General features: G+C 36.6%; 1 protein-coding gene across 3 annotated transcripts in view; it reads right to left on the bottom strand.

Annotated features, from left to right (window-relative positions):
• GSTCD (glutathione S-transferase C-terminal domain containing) overlaps positions 1–23,707 on the bottom strand; it is a 196,000-nt gene that overhangs the window by 129,202 nt on the left and 43,091 nt on the right. For all 3 annotated transcript variants that reach the window (XM_069094733.1, XM_069094751.1, XM_069094742.1), the window contains exons 4-5: positions 10,658–10,909; positions 8,315–8,408 (exon numbers count right to left, since the gene is read on the bottom strand). In XM_069094733.1, coding sequence (XP_068950834.1) covers positions 8,315–8,408; positions 10,658–10,909 — 346 coding nt within the window. The remainder of the gene's footprint in view (positions 1–8,314; positions 8,409–10,657; positions 10,910–23,707) is intronic.

Here is a 23,707-nt window from a genome sequence, read left to right as displayed (position 1 = left end):
GAAAAAGAGGAAGGCTTCTACCATGCTGTATGGACCCCGTTTAAATAAAAGGGCATGGGAGAATAAGAGTCACACAGAACAGGCAGGCAATCCACATCAATGAAGGGAAGGGTCAAACAGATGAGATTACTGAACCTTTTGAGTATACTTGGTCAAAGTGTAAAAATGCTGTAGCTAAAATAGCACTGAGGAATACAGAATCTAATATCTGATGTACCACCCACTACACACCTGCACACATGTCTATGAGATTGTCAACAAAATCTGGAATGGATTTTATTTCAAGTTCACCTTGCTGTATATTTTGTAACTCAAAAGCCAGTTTTGTATTTCATAACATCTGAGATAAAGAAAAGAGAAGAGTGGAATCTTCCTTAGAGATACTCTACTAGGCTCTGACATTTAAATTCAATTTATTTGCCCTTATACAAGAACACCAACCTATCATGATTTACTGCATGTGCTGGGAGGATAAAACAGTGAAGAATTCCAAATGAGCAAACATATTTGGAAAGGAAGAGTCTGCTACATTTCACAATTCCATAGACTAAAGTTCAGTAACATAAAGTCAGAATGGACTTAAGAGTGAAAATCAAAATCTGAAGAAATCAATGCAAGTAGTGCCAAGACTGAGCGCCAAATAAATGCTCACAGCTCAATCATCAAAGGTTACTTCCTAATTTGTTTACCAAGACCAATTCAACTGCCTTTCATTTTTCTGTGCTTACAGAAGCTATAGAAGAAGACAGCATAGGCCAAATTCTAAAACACTACTTTTTAAACAGTTCTAAGAAAATTAAATGTGGGGAAAAGCACTGGATCTGGACTCAGAGTACCTGGGTGTAAAACTAGCTCTGTCTCTTATTAGAATAAGACCTGGAACGAGGTACTGGACATCTTCCAGCCTCAGTTTCCTGTTGGAATCATAATAATATTTCTTCTTGTGGGGAAAGTATTTTAAAAACCATAAAGCACTACATACACATGAATCATCGTTACTATAGTTAAGCTACTGTAGGCTGCTGTTAAATAACCTACTAAAGAAATAAACAAAAGCTTTATTAGTGATCAAAAACAAAACTTTCTATCTAGTAGGATATAAGAAGCATAAAACAGAGCAAATCAATTACAAGGTTAGTAAGGATGCACTAAAACACGTAGTGATGCTTGTCCTTTCTTCCAGGCCACCAAAATCAGCCTGAATAAAAAAGAATCAATGTTGATTTTTAAGACTCTCTGTAACTGTGATAGTTCAACATCACTCAGCATTTTCTCTTAGTGAAACTCCATAAAATGCTTCCTAATGTCTTATTTTAAATTTCCAATGAGATTACAGGTCTCTCCTTGTACCTAAGATGCCCCTTTAAGAGAACATCAATCCCTTAGCTATTTCTAGAAGAAACACTCTGTTTCTTAACCTTTTCTCTTCTCTTTAAAGACAATGAGTAGAGCTATCTAGTCCACATTTCTGATTTTACAAATGATAAAACTAAGACAGAGGGAATGAAGTGAATTGCTCAAGATGTTTAGGGGAGGAGATCAAACTGGAATTGAATCACAGGATCACAGAGTTAGAGATGTCTAGATCAACACCCTCACATTTTAACAATAAAGAAACTGATGACAAGAAAAGGCAAGTGATCCCCCAATTGCCCTCCAAAAAAAAAAGAAAACATAAGTGATCTTACCAAAGTCACACTGTACATTTCAAAAGCAGAATTAGAACCCCGTCCTCTCACTAGAGTCTGCAGCTGAAAGGCTACACCCTACCACCTCCCTTCTAATCAGAGGTCAGAGGGCAGAAGGATATAGTAGGAGTTTCTAGGGGGCAAAGGATTAATAATTTTGGTTATTTCTGTACTGCATCTTAACAGATGTACTAAATAAAATAATATTTGTTACAAAATAGAGTAAATTTCAGAATATTGAAAATGCATTGAAATCTCAATTCAACACTACTAATTCATAATAAAGGGTTATTTTTTAACCAGATCAAAGAATGTCAAAATGAAAGAAATCAAAGAATGTCAAAATACAGTTCTTAAGTGATTAGTATTTATATAGCACTTAGAGGTTTACAAAAGGCTTTACACATACACTCTCATTTTATTCTGATAACAACTCTGCAAAGTGAGTGCTATTATTATCCCCATTTAGCAGTTGAGGAAACTGAGACCAATAAAGGTTAAGAGACTTGCTCAAGGTCATACAGATACCAAGTATCTCATGTGGTATAGGCTGTGCTCAGGAAGGGCTGCCAAGCCTCTTTCAGGGCTGTTCTCCAACTCGAGTTCACTTGATCCACCTGACTCTCACCTGTGCCTCCAAGTAGCTGTAACATGTGCAGTGGCCACACCCCAGTAAACTGTTCTGGCAGACAGGCTAAACCAGGGTGAGGGTGACCAAGGGGTCTCAAACCCACTGGTGAGTTAGGGGAGTGTCTACCCCAAACATCTGAAGACTTCCCCTGGTAGAATTGGTGGATGAGAACCATCTGATGAAAATTTTGATGAAAATATGAAGGCAGCTGAAGCAGGCACTATGGAGTGGTTAGACATCGAAGATGCCAAAGTCATTCACTGAATCTCCAGCCAACACCAGTCACTGGACTGTGATAACTCTGGAGGAGAGAGTGAGGCCAATAACTTCAGGCAGCTCTGCCTCACTTAAATCCAATTTATGCATGAATCAAAAGACATCACCCACACCATTTTACAATTTCACCTATCTCAATTCCTGTGGTGACAGGCAAGTGATGAAGCAGCAGGTGTGGATACACTGGGAACTGTAGTCATAACCCTGCACATAGGTGGCCCAGGCCATAGAATTGTCTTCACACTCGAAGCAGCAGTGACATTTGGCAACCCCCTGGGTGCCTGAGCAGCCTTTTAAAGACTGCACTGCTCACCTGCTGGTGTGAGGAAGGGGCTAAAAAAGTTGCCCTAAAAATTGTCTGCCTACCCAACACTGGCCTGATTACCATAGCAGGTGGGAATCCCATTCTGTGGTTGAAACACCAAAAAAATGTACAAAAACGTCTGCAAAGACAATTCCACTCAATATTGGCAAATGGAATGTGTGTACACTTATAGACAACACAAAATCCAGTAAACCTGAAAGACAAACAGCTCTTCTTGCAAGAGAACTCAGCAGGTATCACATCCAAATAGCAGCACTGGGTAAAACAAGGCTGGTAGACAAAGGTCAGCTTAGTGAAGCTGAAGCTGGATACAAGTTTTTCTGGAGTGGCCACAGTGAGGGGGCGTGCTGTGAAGCTGGTGTAGGATTTGCAGTCAAAACTAATCTAGTCAATAAGCTTGTATGCCTACCTAAAGAAGTGAACAACAGATTCATGACAATGTAATTGTCACTTGAAGGAAAATGTCACACCACCATCATCAGTGCCTATGCTCCCACCATGATGAACCCTGACGAGGTCAAAGAAAAATTTTATGAAGACCTAGAGACCTTTATCATCAATGTGCCAAAAGAGGCCAAGTTTATAATTATGGGTGACTTTAAGGCTAGAGAAGGCTCAGACTACCAAACTTGGCAGGGATTCCTAGGGAGAAATGGATTTGGAAACAGCAACAGCAACGGTTACTTACTGCTGAAGACTTGTGCATCTCATGACCTCCTCATTACCAACAGTGTCTTCTGTTTACCTAAACACAATAAAACTTTGTGGATGCACCCTCATAGCAAATACTGTGTGATTGTAAGGAGAAGAGACAGACAGGATGTGAGAGTGACAAAGGCAATGTGTGACAGAGAGTGCTAGACTGATCACAGACTTATCCACTGCAAGCTAAATATTTGCATTCAACAAAAGCAGGGTCCCCAAGGCAAAATGACTACCAGAAGACTTAATATCAGGAGATTAGCGTTCTTCTCTGAGCAGAAACAGTTTGTTGCTAACTTGGAGGGAAAGTTGAGCCAACACTCGGGTGGCAACAGTGGAGCAGGAAAGGAGTGGGCAGCTTTTAAAGATCAGGTGTATAGTACCACATTTGCTCACCTGGGTCAGAACACTCACAAACACCAAAACTGGTTTGATGAAAATGATATGGAAATTCAGAAGCTGCTAAATGAAAAACAAGAACTCTGCAGGGTTTACCAGCAGGATAATTCATGCATCGCTAAGAAGGCTGCACTTAATTCAATCAAAAGTAAAGTGCAAGCAAAGCTGAGAGACGAAGGATTCGGGGCTCAGTAAGAAGACAAATGAAATCGAATTTATGCTGATAGTAATAATCCAAAGTACTTTTATGAGGCCCTGATGGCTATTTATAGGCTAAAGACCTATGATGCATCTCAACTACTCAGTGCCAATGGAGACACATGAGTAAGTAATAATTCTACAACTAGTCAACTTGATGATTCTTTTAAGAATATTGGAATTAACTGTGTGACATGGGAGGCACAGGGCCACTTAGCATGGTGTGCCCACATCAGAGAAGATGCTATGCTCTGTGAGCAAAGGAGAAATAAAATAGCCCCAAAGAAATGAAAGATGTGCAAATTTAGAGAATCCATCCAAAATGCTCACATGGACTATTTGTGCCCAACCTATGGTCGAACGTGACAAGCTGGTATTGGTCTGATCAGTTACAGGCAGACACACTGAAATTTGACTCTAGAACAGTTACATCATTTTAATCCTCTTCGAAAACAAAGAAAAAGAATCAATCTGATGGAAACTTTGGGGTCTCCCTGACTCCAGGTCAAGCATTCAATCCATTCTGCTGCTCAGCTGCCTAAAAAAAATCTCATTACAGGAGAAGCTGACCTATAAGGCAGGATATTTGAAGACAGCCTTACATATAATAAATAGCCTCCCACAATAAATCCCCTGTGTAATATACCCCAAAGCCTGTGTAAATGCCTCAAGCCTGTTTTACTTACTGAAGATAAGAATTCATCTTAGAAAAGAATATATGCAATTTGAAAACGTACTACTGTTCCTGCCATTACCATTCTTTCTCTTTTTAACAGTAAATATTTACAAAAACAATTTGATCCACTAAAAAGGCTGCAATGCCTAACATGCTGCATGATCACTAGCAGGTAAAACAGCAACTACATAGCCAACAACCAAGCAGGAAGGCTCAATATTTGGTGTCTTAAAGTTGGTAGAAAATAAACTTAATAATTAACATTGTTAAGTGAAAGTTTTGGCATCAAACTAAATTATGGATGAAAGGTAACATATGATCATTGGAAAAGTTTGCTTCTATTCTCATTTCATATGAATGTTAATAACAATGATGGTACTTTTACTTACTGAATGATAGGCGCTGAAATCCACACAAGTCAGAATTGTATTATCTTAATCCAACTACAAACACCATAAAAACAAACATATACCTTTATTTTTTCTGAGGATCAAAAGGCATAAATCATTTTTTGTTGAAAGGAAAAGTTTCCAGTATAAAATTAACAATAAAAGAATTAAATTCATGACAGAAAAATATCTATAACTTTAGAAACTGCTTTTTTAATATACTCACTGAATCTCTTTGCTTTTTATGATCCCTCAGATACTTAAACCAGCAATATTATATCAAATGAATTCACAGTAAGAGAGGTTTGATTTAATGTCATCAACTTAAGGAATTTACATAGGCTCCCTCCTTCCACCATTATTTTCAGTCAAAAAATGATAGGGAAAGGAATACTGCCAGCACCAGGCACCCTCAACTTTAATCTAACTCTGAGATGATCTCCCCTGTTCCCTAAAGAATACTGAAGAAATTAATCAATGGTCAAGTTTTCCCATCCCTCTTTCCTTAATTTATTAAAGTCCCCCCAAGGTAATTCATTTGTGGGACCTGGAGAACCTGACATAGCTCTGCGGTTTTTCACATCTTTCCTCTAAGAATCTAGGGTGAAGGGGAACAATAAGGATCTTTTATGCAAATGCTCTCTCAGAATCACATTTTGCATTGACAATAGGATTTTTTTAGCCTTATCTTTGTCATGTATTGCTTTGACAGTCTGTTGACACTTTGGACCCTTTAATCAAAATGATGTTTTTAGAAATATAAAAACATACATAGGATTTACAAAGGAAACCTTTATGCTAAAACACAATGAAGAAAAACTAAAAATATAGTTTCACAGACCCCCAGTTAAGGTGGATTGCTCCTCCCAAGCCTCCAGGGATCCTCCTTTAGGTATGTGCAGATGAAACCAGCTTCAGTGGCCACTGAGGAAGATACACAAGGAACACAGAAGGAAGGAAAAGAAAGATCTCCCAAGCAATGAAAACCTCCCATGCTGTTACTCTATAGTTTCTTAATGAAGATAAGATGATCCAAGTAAGGATCATCTATGAGAAAATTAAAGTTCATTTCTTCTCCATTTCAGTTCTTCAGTTCTCCTACATTCCTATTACCCTGGAGGAATAATTCACATAATTCTCAGTCCAGACAGCTATGAAAGTTAATGGGACATCAAAGGAACCAAGAGTACCTAAGAAGGGAGCCTGACAGCATGGGAACAGAACCAGAGCTGCTACTCTGACTTCCTTTAAGTCTCTACTAAAATCTTATCTTTTACAGGAAGTCTTTCCCAAGCACTCTTAATTCCAATGCCTTCCCCATTAATTATTTCCTATTCATCTTGTATGTAGCTAGTTTGTATATATTTGTTTGTTGTTTCCCCTATCAGACAGTGAGCTCCTTGAGGGCAAGGACTGTCTTTTGTCTCTTTCTACATACCCAGTGTTTAGGACAGTTCTTAGCATATAGCAGCAACTTAATTTAGCACTTACTAAATGTGTATTGACTAACTGCCTGTGGAATGGAATTTATTCTTTCAATGATGTAGACTCTTCATCTTTTTCAGATGGAAACTGATCTGTATGATGATGTAAAGGTGATTAGATAATGCAACAAAGGAACTTATCTTTTTCATAATTTACTTCAAGAAAAAAAATAGTAGATCAACAAGAAATACAAGGGCAAGGAGATGAGTTCCTGTTGAGTCTCCTTCTCTACCAGGCTAACTTTTTTTAATTTGGGCTCACTTTTTCCCCCAGTAGAAATCTGCTTTGGTATCAAGGTAGCAGATTAAAACTGCAGACTGCAGCAATGACATTGCTTACAGACTCTGCACAACAGTTAAGTTCCAAAACAGTTGGAAGAATTAGGACGCCACAAGCAAAAAACACCAAAACTTAAGAAATCACGCTTATGTAAGAGAAACAAATAGCCGGCAACCTTGAAAGAGTCTTTTGACAGACAGCTTTTAACATGATACCTAGAGGAGGATATCTTCAATGCCAGGCAGATGTTAGCCAGGTGTATGTACAATGGCTACTGGCACCAGGCTGCTGTTGAAGGGTTTAGCTTAATATTAGGGCAGTTGGGGGCCAAGAGGGAAAGGAAGGCTAGATAAGGCAGACAACACTTAGATAAGACAATGCAGATCAATCCTAGAGTATCAGGTTAATTTAAGTAGACTCAATGTTTTCTTGGACAGAAGCCATTATTGGATCAATGTCAAAACCAAATTAATTAGTCATATACAACTAATATATTCTTAAAGTGGAAAATACTCATACTTTCACAAATCACTGTTTTATACCAGAGTGTATATACACTCTAATCCTAGTTTTTCTCACTTAAGATTTCTCAAATCTTACTGGGAAACACCAAATTGTTGATCTGTCTTAAAGACTATCAACCTAAATGTTAGAGAATATTTCTGTCAATGACTGTTAGCAGAGAAAGTATCTAAAATAATGGAGTGGAACTCTTATTTCAAACCCATCAATAACAGGATTTCAGCTAGAAATAACCTAAACTATTGGAAATTATGAAAAGAAATGGTAATTGAAATCATCTGTAAGAATATTGGGGGGGGGTTGTCCCAAGTTTAATAAACATAATGCACAATACAAAAGGTATTATTTTAACCCTTTTCTATTTAATTTAAACTCTTTAAATGCTATGAATAATCATAAAAATAGTTTAGAAAGTTGCAGGTAGTTTCCTCATTGGTAAAAGTAAAGGGTTGTACTAGATGACCTCTAAGATGACCTTTTAACTCTAGATCTCTGATCTTATTATTACACAGGAAAAGAGCGAAGTCATTAAGAATGGGGGTACCAACAATTACTTCCTTTCACTGATTCAAAGGCGCAGAAAGTTTTGAAATGAGTTGAGGAAGGCAGCTGTCTCAGAGAACCAAGTGATACATTTCTACAAGTGAAATTTAGTAGTTACACTGGGCTTGGAAACATTAAAATATATGTGAGTACATGTTAAAAGAGAAAAGAAAACTCAAGAACAGAAAGGAAAATACTCACCCTCCTCTGGACTTACTGCTGTGGGTAGATTGCTCCAATCAAGGGTCCAGTTGGGGCAGGGATGGGGAGAAAACTTTGCCTCAATGCCTTTTTTCTAGAAAATGAAAAGATGTCTTTTCCACATCAATATACTAAAATATTGTATATTCTATATATTCAACTCAGGATTGCATACATTAATAAAAAGGAACACAAACAGTCCGAGATAAGAGGTAATTTAAAGATCATTTTTAAGATGATTTATGAGAAAGTAGTATTTTTTTTCCTACAGCATCATGTTTTGCAAACATATTTCCTGAGAATGCACTGATGGTAGGAACATTCTACCTAAAAACACACTGCATCAGGGTGAAACCAAGATAAGGATGAAAACTTAACAAAGAAAAATCTATCCAAAACTGGCTCTGTATATCTACGTAGGCATTGCACCTTGGTAACACAAGAGGGCAGCCTAAGAAGGACTTAACAATATCCCAGGAAAGGTCTCTGCCCCAAAGTATCTCCCTACTACCTTGCTTTCAATTTAACAATAAGAAATAAATTATTTTTGATTTAAGGTCTAATAGAGCACATAGGAATCACCATGGAATGGTCTTGGACCTAGACCCCAAGTCTTGACTGCTTAGCCCAGTGATTTGTCTCCTTCATCATTATGAAACAGCCATCACTTAAAAGAAATAAATGAAGGGTTCCCTTCACATTTGCACAAATGTTTACTCCTATTTTAAATATTATATAATTCACTGACTACTGCTAAAGTTTATTTTTATTTATTGCTTTTTCTCTATTTATAAATTAACTTTATGCAGAGAAAACCAAAACTTCTTTTTGGGGTTCATTACAGTGCTCTTGTATGCAAGTGGCAGGTACAACAAAGCCAAAGCCAAACCATACAACTTTCTACTATTCCTTGCCTCAGAATGAAGCACCTAAACAAAAAAGGATCCCATTTAGTAATGAATAGCCACAGATGAACATAAATTTTATTGTGCAGATATCTGAAGATGACTGTTTAGCACTAACCAAACAACTTTCCTGAGAAGGAACTATTTTCAAATTCACCAGGAGACTAAGCTGCAGATTAAAAAAGGCAACAGTTACATTCCAGGATATTCTCTAATCGATATGACAATATGAAGGCAAATCAAACCTAAGACATTCCTTTTATGGTGTCTTCCAAAATTGATTTTTTAATCACTAAACATGGTTTTTACTAATGAACAAGCTGAACAGAGCCTGGAAGAAGGCTTAGCTGCAGGGACACAGTGAGGCCCTCAATTTCAGGGGGCATCTGCCCTCTCCCGGCCTGTCTAGCAATACAATTGTCTTCGAGCTTCATTTTTACTGTGAGACTTGCACTGATGGCACCAAATTGCCTCTGAGAACATTCACAATTCAAATAAATCCTCAACTAATTTTCAAACGAACAGAGAAATATTTTTTGTATGGTAATGGTAATAAAAATGAAAGCAAATTTGTGAAATCTTCACTCTTTGTAATGGAGAAAATTCATTCAGTTATATGGAAAGTCGAAAGAACTTTGGAGTTGCAGTTAGGGTCTGGCTTCATGAGTTCTGCCACTTACTGCCTATAGAACCTTTAGCTCCCTAGGTCTGTTTCCTCACTGGAAAAATGAGGGGAGTTTGGCTAGATGGTCTTTAAGGTCCCCTTCCAACTTTACATCTATGATCTTATAAAATAACTAATGAAGTTATGTGAACACTTACAAGGTAGCACTAGAAGTAGTTCACTGAAATAAAACTTTCAAAAAATTCAAACATTAGTGAAATTAAAAAAAAAAAAACTAGCAGAAATCTTGAAAACTGAGTCCATTCACTGCCTGCTGAGTTTTCAGAGGGCTGCTGACTATTAGTCAATCAACAAGCATTTATTAAATGCTTACTAAGGGCCAAGCACTGTCCTAAGTGCCCATATTTTAATGCAACACAAAGCAACTAAAGTCAGTCTTACAACAAGAAATTTTCAGGTGAATAGTTATAGTCACAGAATTATTAGGTTAAATATTCAGAAGGGTGAAAAAGGAATGCAAGGGAAGAAAGGAAGGGAAAGAATGGAAAGGAATATAAGAGAAAATAGGGGGGAAAGGGGAGGAATGAAGGAGGCTAAATATAAAATACTCCTATAAATTTAAGGAATATAAAAATTCAATGAAAAGCAAAAGAACAACAATAATCTAAAAATTAGTAAAAAGTGACCAAGATAAAAATTGTAACTGAAAATGAGAGGGGCATCAATAAAAGATGGGGGCTGGGGGAACACAAAATGTTCACAAAGAGAATGCCAACGTTTTCAAAGATAACCTCGGCATAAGCATTTAATTACCATCAGTTTGGAAATGGTTGGCCTAGGTCCTCCTATGAAATGCATACAGTTTTTCTCCTCCATTTCAGGGCTCTCACTCAAAACTGGTGAGGGCTTATCCATGGTGGGCAGGAGGTCTGATAACTGCAGAAACTGGATCCTGCATTCAGATGCAGCTCTTTTCACTCCAGGCACTTCCTGAATCTTCTGGTACCAGGAAGCTATCAGAGGTAAATGTGCGAGAATTCCACAGGGCTTCTTCCAGATGTGAACCTTATGGGAAAAGGAATAACTCTCAGTGTCATTTCCTAAGCATGTATTATTTGGGACAACAAAATCAGTGCAATTTCTACTACTGTCATTCCACTGCTGCCATTTCTTTATCTGTAAAACGAGGGGAGGGAACTAAATGACCTCAGAGTCCCCTTCTAACCCTCAATCTGTAATCAAGAAAACTGTGATGCTGGGGGGCAGCCAGCCTGCAGCCCAGGCAGTCACAACACCAGCAGTAGGCTGTGGGGGGAGCTGAGACAGCTACAGCAGCAACAGCTTTGTGAGCCTTCAGCTCAGAGACGGGGTGCTGGGGACCCTCTGCTGGCACTGTATGCAGGACTCCACCGCACTGTGCATATCCAGATGCAGGGGGCAGCTCCCAGCGTGAAGAAGAGAAACAGTGCCTGCTGCTGTAAGAGAGAAGAGGCCCCGGTCTCAGTTTCAAAGCAGAGAGGAGCACCGGTGCTTGAGGCAGCAGGAGAACAGGGACCGGGCACAGTTCCAGGGCCAAAAGGAACATTAGCACTTGTGGTTATGAAGAGAGCATGGTGCAAACCAAGAGAACAGTGACCAGACCCCTCCTCAGATCAGACCACCCTGGAAGCACCCAAAAGCTAACGACCTCCCCAACTAGCTCTGTAAATAGCAGCATGGCGAAAATTCTGGAGGAAACTGAATGGAAATAGAAAATTTAACTTTTTCTCAGCTGTGCATGGCACCTTCACAAAAACTAATCATGACTTAAGGCATAAAAACCTTACTAAAGCTTGGAACAGCACTCTCCTTTAGGGATCAGAGCCCAACTTTAACATAAAGGTAAAGGTAAAGAAATGGTCATAAAAAATGAGCAAACAACAAGATCTGACCATAAAAAGCTACTATAGCAGAAGATCAAAACAAAAGAGATGGGGTGGCTAGGTGGCACCAGCCCTGGAGTCAGGAGGACCTGAGTTCAAGTGTGGCCTGAGACAGTTAACACACACACACACACACACACAAACTAGCCATGTGACCTTGGGCAAGTCACTTAACCCCGATTGCCCTACTTCCCCCCCTCCAAAAAGAAAAAAAAAAAAAAAAACCAAGAGATACAAAAAGCTGCTATAGAGAAGATCAAAACACAAACTCAGAAAAAGACAACGATGCCAAAACAGCTACAAACCAAGCCGCAAAGAAAAATGTGAATTGGAAATATGCCCCTACACATAGGCGTGCCCAACAAGAATTCCTGGAAGAGCTGAAAAAAAGGATCTAAAAAATCAAATAAGAAAGGCAGAAGAAAAATCATGAAAAGAAATCAGACTGATGAAAGAAAATTATGAAAAGCAAATCAACAAATTGGTAAAAGAGGTACCAAAAATACTGAAGAGCAAGTTAAAAAAAACAGAACTGGTCAAATGGTTAAAAAAAAAAGAAAAGAAAAATTTTTGATGAGAACTCATTAAAAAATAGAATTGGCCAAATGGAGAAGAGGCACAAAAGCTCATTTTGTGGGCTAAAAATTAGAACTGGGCAAGAAGAACTTAATAACTCCATGAGGCATTAAGAAATAATCAAAAAAGCCAAAAGCATGACAAAAATAGAAGAAAATGTGAAATGTTTCATTGGAAAAACAACTGACCTGGAAAACAGACTCAAGAGAGATAATTTAAGAATTTTTGAACTACCTGAAAGCCAAGCAGCCTAAGCATCATATTTCACAAAATCATCTGGGAAAACTGCTCTTATGGTGTAGAAATAGAGCATAAAATAGAAAACAAAAGAATCTACCAATTACCTCCTGAAAGAGATCCCCAAATGGAAACTCACAAGAATATGAGAGCCAAATTCCAGATCTCCCAGGTAAAGAAGAAAATATTGCAAGTTGTGAGAAAGAAACATTTCAAATATTGTGGAGCCACAGTCAGGATAACATGAAATTTAGCAGCTTCTACATTAAAGGAGTGAAGGGCTTGGAATATGATATTCCAGAAGGCAAAGGAGCTAGGATTATAACCAAGAATCACTTACCCAGAAAAACAGTATAAACCTTCAGGGGAAAAATGAATATTTAATGAAATAGAGGACTTTCAAGTATTCCTGATGAAAAGACCAGAGTGGAAAAGAAAACTTAACATCTAAACACAAGTCTCAAGAGAAGTATAAAAAAGGTAAACATGAGAGAGAAATCACAAGGGAATTAATATGGTTAAACTTTTTATACTTCTATAGGGGAAGATGACACATAAAACTCTTAAAAACTTTATCATTAAGGCAGTTAGGTGTATACATACACAGAGGGCACAGGTTGAATTGATTGTGATGGGACGATCTAAAGAGAAAAATGGATGAGTAAGAAAGAGGGATGCATTGGGAGAAGTTAGAGGAAGAATCAAGAAAATTAATACACAAAGAAGAGATACATAAGAAACCGCTTTTACAGTGGAACAAAAATGGGGGTGGTGGTGGCAGGCAACACTTGAACCTAACTTTCACTGGAATTGGTTTAAAGAGGGAATAACACACACACTCAGTTGGGTATAGAAATTCATCTTATCCAACAAAGAAGCAGGAAGGGGAAAGGATAAGATAAGGGAGAGGATGATTAAAAAAGAAGCATATCATGAGAGGCAATGGTCAGAAGCAAAACAGATTCTGAGCAATCAACATCTCAGACAAAGCAAAAGGAAATACAGACCTAATTAAAAGAAATAAGCAGGGAAACTACATTTTACTAAAAGGTACCACGGACTATGAAAGAATATCAATACTAAATATATATATATATATATATATATGTACTAAATAACATAGCATCCGAATTATTAAAGGCAAAACTATACTAATGGGGACCTCAACTTTCCTCTTAAGAGATAAATAAATCTAACCATAAAACAAATCAGAAAGAAGTTTAGGAGATGAAAAGAATCTTAGAAAAGTTAGATATGACAGATTTGTGGAGAAAACTGAATGAGAACAGGGATAACTTTTTTCTCAGCTGTGCGTGGCACCATCACAAAAAAATGACCATGAATTAAGGCATAAAAAATTCACAAATGGGGAGGGGAGGCTAGGTGGCACAGTGAATCCATCAGCCCTGGAGTCAGAAGGACCTGAGTTCAAATCTGACCTCAGACACTTAACACAAAACTAGCCGTGTGACCTTGGGCAAGTCACTTAACCCCAATTATCCTCCCCCCAAAAAGAGGGAAAAAAATTCACAAATGAATAAAAGCAGAAATATTAAGTGTACCCTTTTCAGAACATGATGCAATAAAAATTGAGTTCAATAAAAAGCTAAACAGCTGTGGAAACATTAGAAATTAACTGGAAATTAAATAACCTAATCCTAAAGAACAAGTGGTTCAAAGAACAAATCATAGAAACAATCAATAATTTCATAAAAGAGAAATGACAACAATGAGGCTACAGGCTAAAATTTGTGATATGCCATTGTAGCAGCAAGCACCCCAAGCGCGTCCTCAGGGTTTGCTGCCCATACAGGTTCTTGGATCTGCTTTGTTAAAGGAAAGCAACTCAAAATGGGTTAACAAGCTTACTTTAATCAGTCAGACATATATCGTTTACCTTGTTCAGGAGAAAAGGTCAGTACCCTGAACCTCAAAGTATACAGGCATAATTATCAAGACAGAAACATCAAGTAGACAGATTTCCAAACTGTCCAACCATTACATCCATACCTAGTCAACATCTGGGTTTCCACATCTGGGTTTTTCAAAGCCAGGGGACTCTCAACAAAGGCTTCCCAGAATTCAGATCAAATCACAGAACACTTCTCAAAGTGAGTCCCAAAGCAAAGCTACACTTCAGGGCTTATATAGCCTTCTCCTGGCTCAGAGAATGTAACAACCTTATTGACTCACTGGCCAATCAAGAAGTATCTACTGAAAAACAAGCCTCCCCCACCCCAGGCTTCAGGTGCACATTAGCCTAGGGGCAGGGAAGATCTTTAAAATTTACATTCGCATTACAGCCATCAAAGCAGTACTTTGGGGAAGATTTATATCTCTAAATGCATACAATAATAAAAGAACAGAACTATGTAGTGAGCATGCAATTAAAAACACTAGAAAAAGAACAAATTAATAATCCTCAACTAAACACCAAAATGGAAATACTGAAAATGAGATTAATCAAACTAAAAGTTAAAAAAAAAACTTGAACTAATAAATAAAATGAGAAGTTGGGTTTAGAAAAAAATAACAAAATAAATAAACCATTGATTAACTTGACTAAAAGAAAGAAGAAAAGTCAAATTACCATTATCAGAAATAAGAGAATGCAACACCAATGAAAATTAAATTAAAGCAATTTTGGGAGCTATTTTGTCTAATCATATGTCAATAAATGTGATGATCTAAGTGAAATGGATGAATATTTATAAAAAAAAAAGTGGACCAGATTTACAAAAAAGAAAATAGAATATCTAAATAATACTATCTTAGCAAAAGAAATTGAACAAGTCATCAATGAGCTCCCTAAGAAAAAATTCCCAGGGCCAGATAATTTCACAAGTGAATTCCACCAAACTTTTAGAGAACAATTAATTCTAATACTATACAGACTATTTGGAAAAATAGGTCAAAAAAAGTTCTACCAAATTCTTTTTATGACACAAGGGAGAGCAAAAACAGAGAAAGAAAACTATATATCAATTTCCCTAATGAAAACTGATGCAAAAATCTTAAATAAAACACTAACATAGAGACTGCCACAATATACTACCAAGACATACATTATGACCAGGTGGGATTTATGCCATGAATGCAGGGTTGGTTCAACATTAGGAAAGCTATCAGTATAACTGGCCTTATCATAACAACAACAAAAATCATATGATAATCTCAACAGATGAAGAAAAAGCTTTTGACAAAATACAATAATCTTTTCTGTTAGAAACACTGGAAACAATAGGAATACATTTAAATGGAGCTTTCCTTAAAATGATAATAGTATCTGTCTAAAGCCAGGAGTAAGTATTATCTGTAATGGGGATGAGCTAGAAAAAGTCTTCCCAGTAATATCAGGGGTGAAGCAGAGATGTCCAATATCATCACTATTATTCAATATTGTACTAGAAAAGCTAGGTATAGCCATAAGACAGGTAAAAGAAATTGAAAGAATTAGAACAGGCAATGAGGAAAAGAGAATCAACTAAAAAACTAGTTGAAACAATGAATAATTTTAGCAAAGTTTCAGGATATAAAATAAATCCACATAAATCATCAACATTTCTATATATTACACAAAGTCCAGCTAAGATAGAAAGAAAAATTCCATTAAAAATAACTGCAGACAATATAAAATATTTGGGAGTCTACCTGACAAGACAAACCAAAGAACTACTTGAACCCCATTACAAAACACTTCTCACACAAATAGTCAGATCTAAACAAATGGAAAAATATTAATTTCTCATGGGTAGGATTAAGTGAACATAATAAAAATGACAATTTAACCTAAATTAATATATTTATTCAATGCTAAACAAAACAATAAAAAATTATTTTATACAGCTAGAAAAAATAATAACAAAACTCATCTGGAAGAACAAAAGGTCAAGAATATCAAGGGTGACTTGGAATATAAAGGAAAGTGGTCCAGCCATACTAGATCTCAAACTGCATTATAAAGCATTAATCATCAAAACAATCTGGTACTGGCTAAAAAATAGAATGTTGGATTAACTGACTAGATTAGGTATGCAACACATTGTAGTAAATGACCATAATAATTTAGTGCTTGATAAACCCAAGGATCCATACTTTTGGGACAAAAAACTGCTAAGAAAACAGGAAAACTGTATGGCAAAAACTAGGTAGAAACCAACATCTTACATTATTTATCAAGATAAGGTCAAAATGGGTACATGATTTAGATATAAAGGGTGACATCATAAGCAAATTAGAGGAGCATGGAAAATTTTACCTGTCAGATATATAAATAAGGGAAGAATTTATAACTAAATAACAAATAGAGAGGACCACACATAATATCGATTGTTGTTCAGTCATTTCAGTCATGTCCGACTCTTCATGACCCTACTTGGGGTTTTCTTAGCAGAGATACTAGAGTGGTTTGCCATTTTCTTCTCCAGCTCATTTTATGGAACAAAGGCAATCAGGGTTATGTGACTTGCCCAAGGTCATACAGCTAATCAGTGTCTGAGGCCAGATATAGAAGATGAAGCTATCTGTTCAGGCACTCTAACCACTGCGTCACCTAGCTGCCCCCTAATTTTGATTACTTTAAATTAAAAGAGGGTTGTACAAACATTCAATGTAGCCAAGATTAGAAGGAAAACAGAAAATGGGGGGTGGGAAGAATGTTTTACAGCAGGTTTCTCTGATGAGGGTCTCATTTCTCAAATATACAGGGAACTAAGTCAAATTAATAAAAATATGAGTCATTCCACAGTTGATAAATGATCAAGGGATGTGAAAAGGCAGTTCTCAGAAGAAGAAATTAAGGTTATCAATAGTCACAGGAAAAAATTAAAATCACTATTGATTTTTTTTAGTTGTGTCCAACTCTCTGTGGCACCATTTGGTTTTTCTTTACAGGATACTAGAATGGTTTGCCATTTCCTTCTCCAGCTCATTTTACAGATGAGAAAACTGAGACAAACAGGGTTAAGTGACTTGCCCAAGGTCACAAAGCTAATAAACGTCTGAGGCCAAATTTGAACTCAGGAAAATGAGTTTTTCTGACTTCAGGCCTAGAACTGAGCCACTTAGCTGCTTCCAACTATTGATTAGATAAATTCAAAGTAAAACAACTCTGAGATACCACCTCACACCTATCAGATTGGCTAACATGACACAAAGGAAAAATGGAAAATATTAGAGGGGATGTGGAAAAATTGGGACACCAATACACTGTCAGCAAATTGATAGCAAAAGAGCTGCAAATTGGTCTAACCATCCTGGAGAACAATTTAGAACTATACCCAAAGGGCTATAAAACTGTATATATCCTTTGACCCAGCAACACCACTACTGGGTCTGTATCCCAAAGAGATTAAAGAAAAAGTAAAAGAACTTATATGTAAAAAATATTTATAGCAGCTCTTTTTGTTGTGGCGAAGAATTGGAAACTGCGGGAATGCCCAACAACTGGGGAACGGTTGAATAAGTCGTGGTATATGACTGTGATGAAATATTCTGGTGCTATAAGAAATGATAAGTACGATGTTTTCAGAAAAACCTGAAAAGGCTTAAATGAACTGAAGCAAAGTGAAGTGAGCTAAACCAGAACAATAGCATACACAGTAACAGCAATATGGCACAATGATTAACTGTGAATAACTTAGTATTATGATCAATACAAAGATATGTCAATTACAAAGAACTTTTGATTCAAAAATGCTATCCACCTCCAGAGAGAGAACTGATGAACACTGACTACAGACTTAAGCATAATTTTTTCATTTTATTTTTCTTGTTTTTTTTGTAACATGACTAATATGGAAATATGTTTTGCATGATTTCATGTTTAATTGATATCACATTTCTTGCCTTCTCAACAGGTGGGGGAAGGGTGGGAAGGCAAGAGAGAATTTGGAACTTAATAAAATGTTTTAAAGGAATATTAAAAAGAGATATTTTAAAAAATAATTTACTCTAGGTCATAACTCTGTTATTTTAGGTGATGTTCTGCTTCCCTCCATGAAAGAACTGGGGCCAGATAGCCTAGTTCTTTTCCTTCTCACTTTAACAATTCAAGGATGTATGATATTGTTTGTGCAGGTAAATCCCTCATCAATACAGATTAAAATACTCCAACTCTTATTCGATGGTTTTCAAGAGTTGTGCCTGAAAAAAATTCACCACATAGCTAACCTTCTGAGGATGTCTCTTTAAATTTAGATAAAGCTTCTCTTTTTTATGCCTATAAAACAATAAAATGAATAACTTTGACAGCTCACTACCTGATGTCTGCCTAATGTAACAATTTCTAATGGTCCACACTGAAAAATAATAATCATTTTTAATGATACATTTGAACATACTTTGTTATAATATTCAGACACTAAAGTATTAAAAGGAAAGGTAGAAAGGTTGAGGATGTATTAATGGGAAATAAATTTTTGGGGAAATCTAGAAATTCTCAGAAATAAAACTTTCATTTTAACCAAAATGCAGAAACATTAGAGAATTCTAAACAACTGGCAGAAATCTGATAACCCAACCACTGTAACATTTTACTATATGCAAATTCATTTTCTTGTTTCTCCTCTTGTAAACTTTTAAAGTGTTTGAGGTGATCAAAGATTACATTGGGATGGGATGGTGTTACAATTTAGATTTGGCCTAGGACTTCAAAACATCTAACTCATGCCCTGAAACTTGCTACTTTTTATTTAACCATAACTACAGTAAAGTAGTAGAGAAAACAACTTCAGATTAAGTTTTTTGAGTTGATGCTCACTGATATCTCTATTATACTTTACTGGCTGAAGTCTGACCTAAGGATAGGAGATGAGGTCAGTACTACACTTTAGGTGGAAAAGTTTGGTAACTGTGGAGAGGACAGACTGGAGAGGGAAGAAACTTGAAAGCCAAAAGGCCAAATCAGAGATAATAAAGGCTGAACTAGAGGGGCTGCCATTAGACTAAAGAAAGGGGAGAAGGATGTTGTATGGGAAGAACTATAAGACCTAGGAACTGACTGGATGTGTTGAATGAGGAAGAGGGAAGGATTCAGGATTACTCTGAGGTTATAGATCTGGGTAGCAGGAAGGATGATGGTACCTTCCACAGAGAGAAGGGTTAGTTAGGAAAAGAGGGGTTTAGATTTTTTGAGTTTTAAATTCTTGCAGGACATCTGGGCAACTTGGGCAACTCATCTTCCTGAGTTCAACTCTTAGAGTTGGAGTTGCTCAAGAAACAGTTGGTGATTTGGGACTATATTTCATTAGAGAAATGGGTTGGATACAGAAGTGATGCTCAGAAATGATGGATGAACCATTAGAAATGGATTAAATAATCGAGGGTATAGCACCCTATTGTGCTAATCTTTTATTCTTATCTGAATTTTGTCCCCTTAAATCAATTACAGTCTTTTCAAAGACAACAATTTTTCATTAAAAATCTTGCCACAAACTTCTGTCCCTCTTGTTTACCTGCTTCTTCTCTTCCCTTGCTATTTGCTTAGCAAAATTTTGCTATTTCTTCCTTAATCGGTATTTTATGTTGTGAATTTGAATCATTTTTCCATTTTCCTTTTTAGATCTAAGAAATCTCTTCCCTTCAACCTTGTCAAGCAAGCATCTTAATTTATACATCTGCACCACTTGAATATCACTGCTCCAGGTAGAGGACAGTCTATAACAAATGAGCTGGCTCAATCAACACGTATTTTGAAAATTGTTGTTCAGTCATGTCTGGCTCTTTGGGACTCCACTTGGAGTTTTCTTGGCAAAGATACTGTAGTGGTTTAACATTTCTTTCCCCAAAATGATTACTACCATCTTCCTAAGGAAACCGAGGCAAACGGGGTTAAATAACTTGCTCAGAATCACACAGTTAGTGTCGGAGGCCAGATTTGAACTCAGGAAGATAAGCCTTAATGACTCCAAACCTGGTACTCTACCCACTGTGCCACCTAATTGGGCAATTTGAAAGTAAACCACACTAAATATAAATTTAAACATTAAAGGAAAACTTTGTGATGTCAAAAATGTACTACATAAATGCTTGCTATATGTTCTTATTAAGAAGTATTAACTAAGAAGATAATGGGACAAACTGAAGATAGAAGTTTAATAAAAAAGTTTGATTTTGATGATCTTAAGCTGGTTATGCTGGATTTTTAAATTACCATGATTTGAGTCCCATAATGTACGTGTTATACAGAAAGAAATCCAATTTTAAGATTGTGTATTACTCACTACGCATGACTTAAAAAGCATCTGGAGAATTTTGCTGTAATTTAGGGAAGTGAGTTCCCGTGGGCTTTGGAGAATTCGCCTCATCAAGACAACCTTATTTTAACAATGACCTTATTGTTGCAATTCTTTTGTAAATGATGCCATCACCCCAGTAAAGTGGGCTATGGCAGAGACAAACTATTTTAAAATAACTGTTTATAATTGTTACATAATAGAGATTATTTTAATAGAAACTGAGTGAGGCCTTACAGATGATCCAGTCTTGTTGGAATTCAAACTTTTTGTTCTCAGAACCTCTTCACATTTATTGAAGATTTCTCAAAGAGCTTTTGTTTGTGTGTTTTATCTATCGGTATTTACCATATTTGAAATGAAAACTTCTAAATATTATTGTGAGAAGAGTTTTGACCTCACAGACCCCCTGAACATTTCACAGATGAGGAAACTGATGCAGAGAGGTGAGGTCACTTATCCAAAGGCATACAGGAGCGAAGTCCCAGGGCTGCCATTCAAATCCAGCTCCAAATCCAGCACCCTTACCATAGTGGCACATGTTATGAAGGAGGGGAGGGCATAAAACAGCTTTCACTTAGGGAAAATGTCTTTTTGAAAGCAGAATTTAAAAAGTGATTCAAAAGGGAAGAGAGAAATATTTTTAAGCAGCACCTTCTCTAACAAAAATGATTATTACCACCTTTCTGCTGCCTAGCAGTTCTTTCCACAATGTTCCTTCTCTCCACATTTTTTTTCTTTTTTAAATGAGGAGGTCAATGCCTCTGTGTGAAACACTAGATGCTGTTGCCATAGAAACAGCTGTAATGTCACAAACAGAAAATTATGACTTGTGATTATAAATAAGAGTAAGAAGGTCAGACTGCAGAAAAAGACCCTCCATGGAAATGTCTAGCAATTATCAGTACTGAATCAAGAGCTTGGAAAGAATTTCAAAATAATGGAGCTTACCATATACATTTTAAAATAATTTAATCAAATCATACTAGATTTTAAATTAAATATATTATTATTAAATCATACTGGTCATTAAAGTCAAATGTGATTACCAACAATAACCGTGTTAACATTAAAATATGACATTTGGAAAAGTTCACTTTTCAAATTCCTTGAGTATTTTATTTTATTCCTTCATATTCTTTGATGTGCTTAACACAGTGCCTTTGACATAGTAGGAATTCAAGAAATGTTGTATTGATTTTTTTTAAGGAGAAGATAATAGTCCTAGAAGCTTAACTTTGATTCATGGCAAAACTACAGACACAAGTCGTAATGGCAGAGTGGATAGAGAGCCAACCTTGGAGTCAGGAAGACCCAGGTCCAGTCCAGCTGCTGTCACAGAACAGCTGTGAGACCCCAGCAAATTGTTTAACCTCTCAGTTCCCTTCCAGTCAGCTTTCCAAACTGTAGGCATCTACTTAGCAGCTAGGTGACACAGTAGAGAGTATCAGGCCTGGAATCAGGAAGAACTGAGTTCAGACTCACCCTCAGACGCTTATTAGCTGTGTGACCCAAGGCGCTTAACTTTGTTAACCTCAGTTTCCTCATCTGTAAAATGAGCTGGAGAAGGAAACAACGAACCCCTTCAGCACCTTGCTCTGTATGCCCTTTGACCCAGCAATACCACTACTAGGTCTGTATCCCAAAGAAACTAAAAAAGAAAAATTAAGGAAAAGGACCCATGTGTACAAAAATATTTATTGCAGCTCTTTTAGTAGTGGCAAAGAATTGGAAATTAAGGGGATGCCTATTGATTGGGGAATGACTGAACAAGTTGCAGTATATGATTGCATTGGAATACTCTTGTGGTATAAGAAAGGATGAGTACGATGCTTTCAGAAGAACATGGAAAGACTTACGTGAATTGATGCTGAGTGAAGTGAGCAGAACCAAAAGAGTGTACACAGTAACAGCAATATTATACGATCATCTGTGAATGACTTGGCTCTTAAAATGAGTACAAAGATATAAGTCAATTCCAAAGGATTTATAATGAAAAATGCTATCTACTTCCAGAGAAAAAACTGATGGAGATATGTTTTACATGACTGCACATGTATACATAATCTACATCAAACTGTGTGCCTTATAAATCAGGGAGATAGGGAGGAAGAAAGGGAGAGAATGTGGAACTCAAAATTTTAAAAACAAATGTTAAGAACTGTTTTTACATGTAATCAGAAAAAAGTAAAATATTATTTAAAAAGAAAGGTTAAAAAAAACAAAAACAAATTTATGTCCCTTTGACCTATTTTTCAGTTCAGTTGTTTTTCCAATAAGATAGTTCACATTTTCTTCTGTTTCTGCATTTGTTTGTTATTATTTCTTATGTCTCATGGAGTCATTAGTTTACATTTGTCCAATTCTAATTTTTTTTGTATCCTCCAGGCTTAGCACCAGGCTGGATTGCTTGCCATCTATTTTAAATTGAGGGTCCTTTCCTTCCTTTTATCTGTTGAATTCTTATTGTTGCTATTCAATCGTTTCAGTAGCATCTGACTTTATTTTTTTCTTTTTAGAGTGGGGAAGGCAGGGCAATTGGGGTTAAGTGACTTCCCAAGGTCACACGGCTAGTAAGTGTTAAGTATCTGAGGCTGGATTTGAACTCTTGTCCTCCTGACTCCAGGGCCGGTCTTCTATTCACTGCGTCATGTAGCCACCCACCAATTCTAATTTTTAAGGAATTATTTTCATTGGTGAACATTTGTACTTGTTTTTTCATTTGGCCAATTCTGCTTTTTAAGTTCTTCTCTTCATTAGCTTTTTGTGCCTCTTTTACCATTTGGTCTATTGTTTTTTAAGGTATTATTTTCTTCAATTTTTTTTTAGTGTCTCCTTTACCAAGCTGTTGACTCTTTCTTCATGATTTTCTTGCATCACTTCTCATTTCTTTT

This window comes from Petaurus breviceps, unplaced genomic scaffold, assembly GCF_028583685.1.
Source record: "Petaurus breviceps papuanus isolate PSGF00001 unplaced genomic scaffold, PetGlider_PUasm1.0 126, whole genome shotgun sequence".
NCBI classification, from domain to species: Eukaryota; Metazoa; Chordata; class Mammalia; order Diprotodontia; family Petauridae; genus Petaurus; species Petaurus breviceps.
Note: the sequence above shows the minus strand (reverse complement) of the source record. Positions and strands in the feature narration are given on the sequence as shown.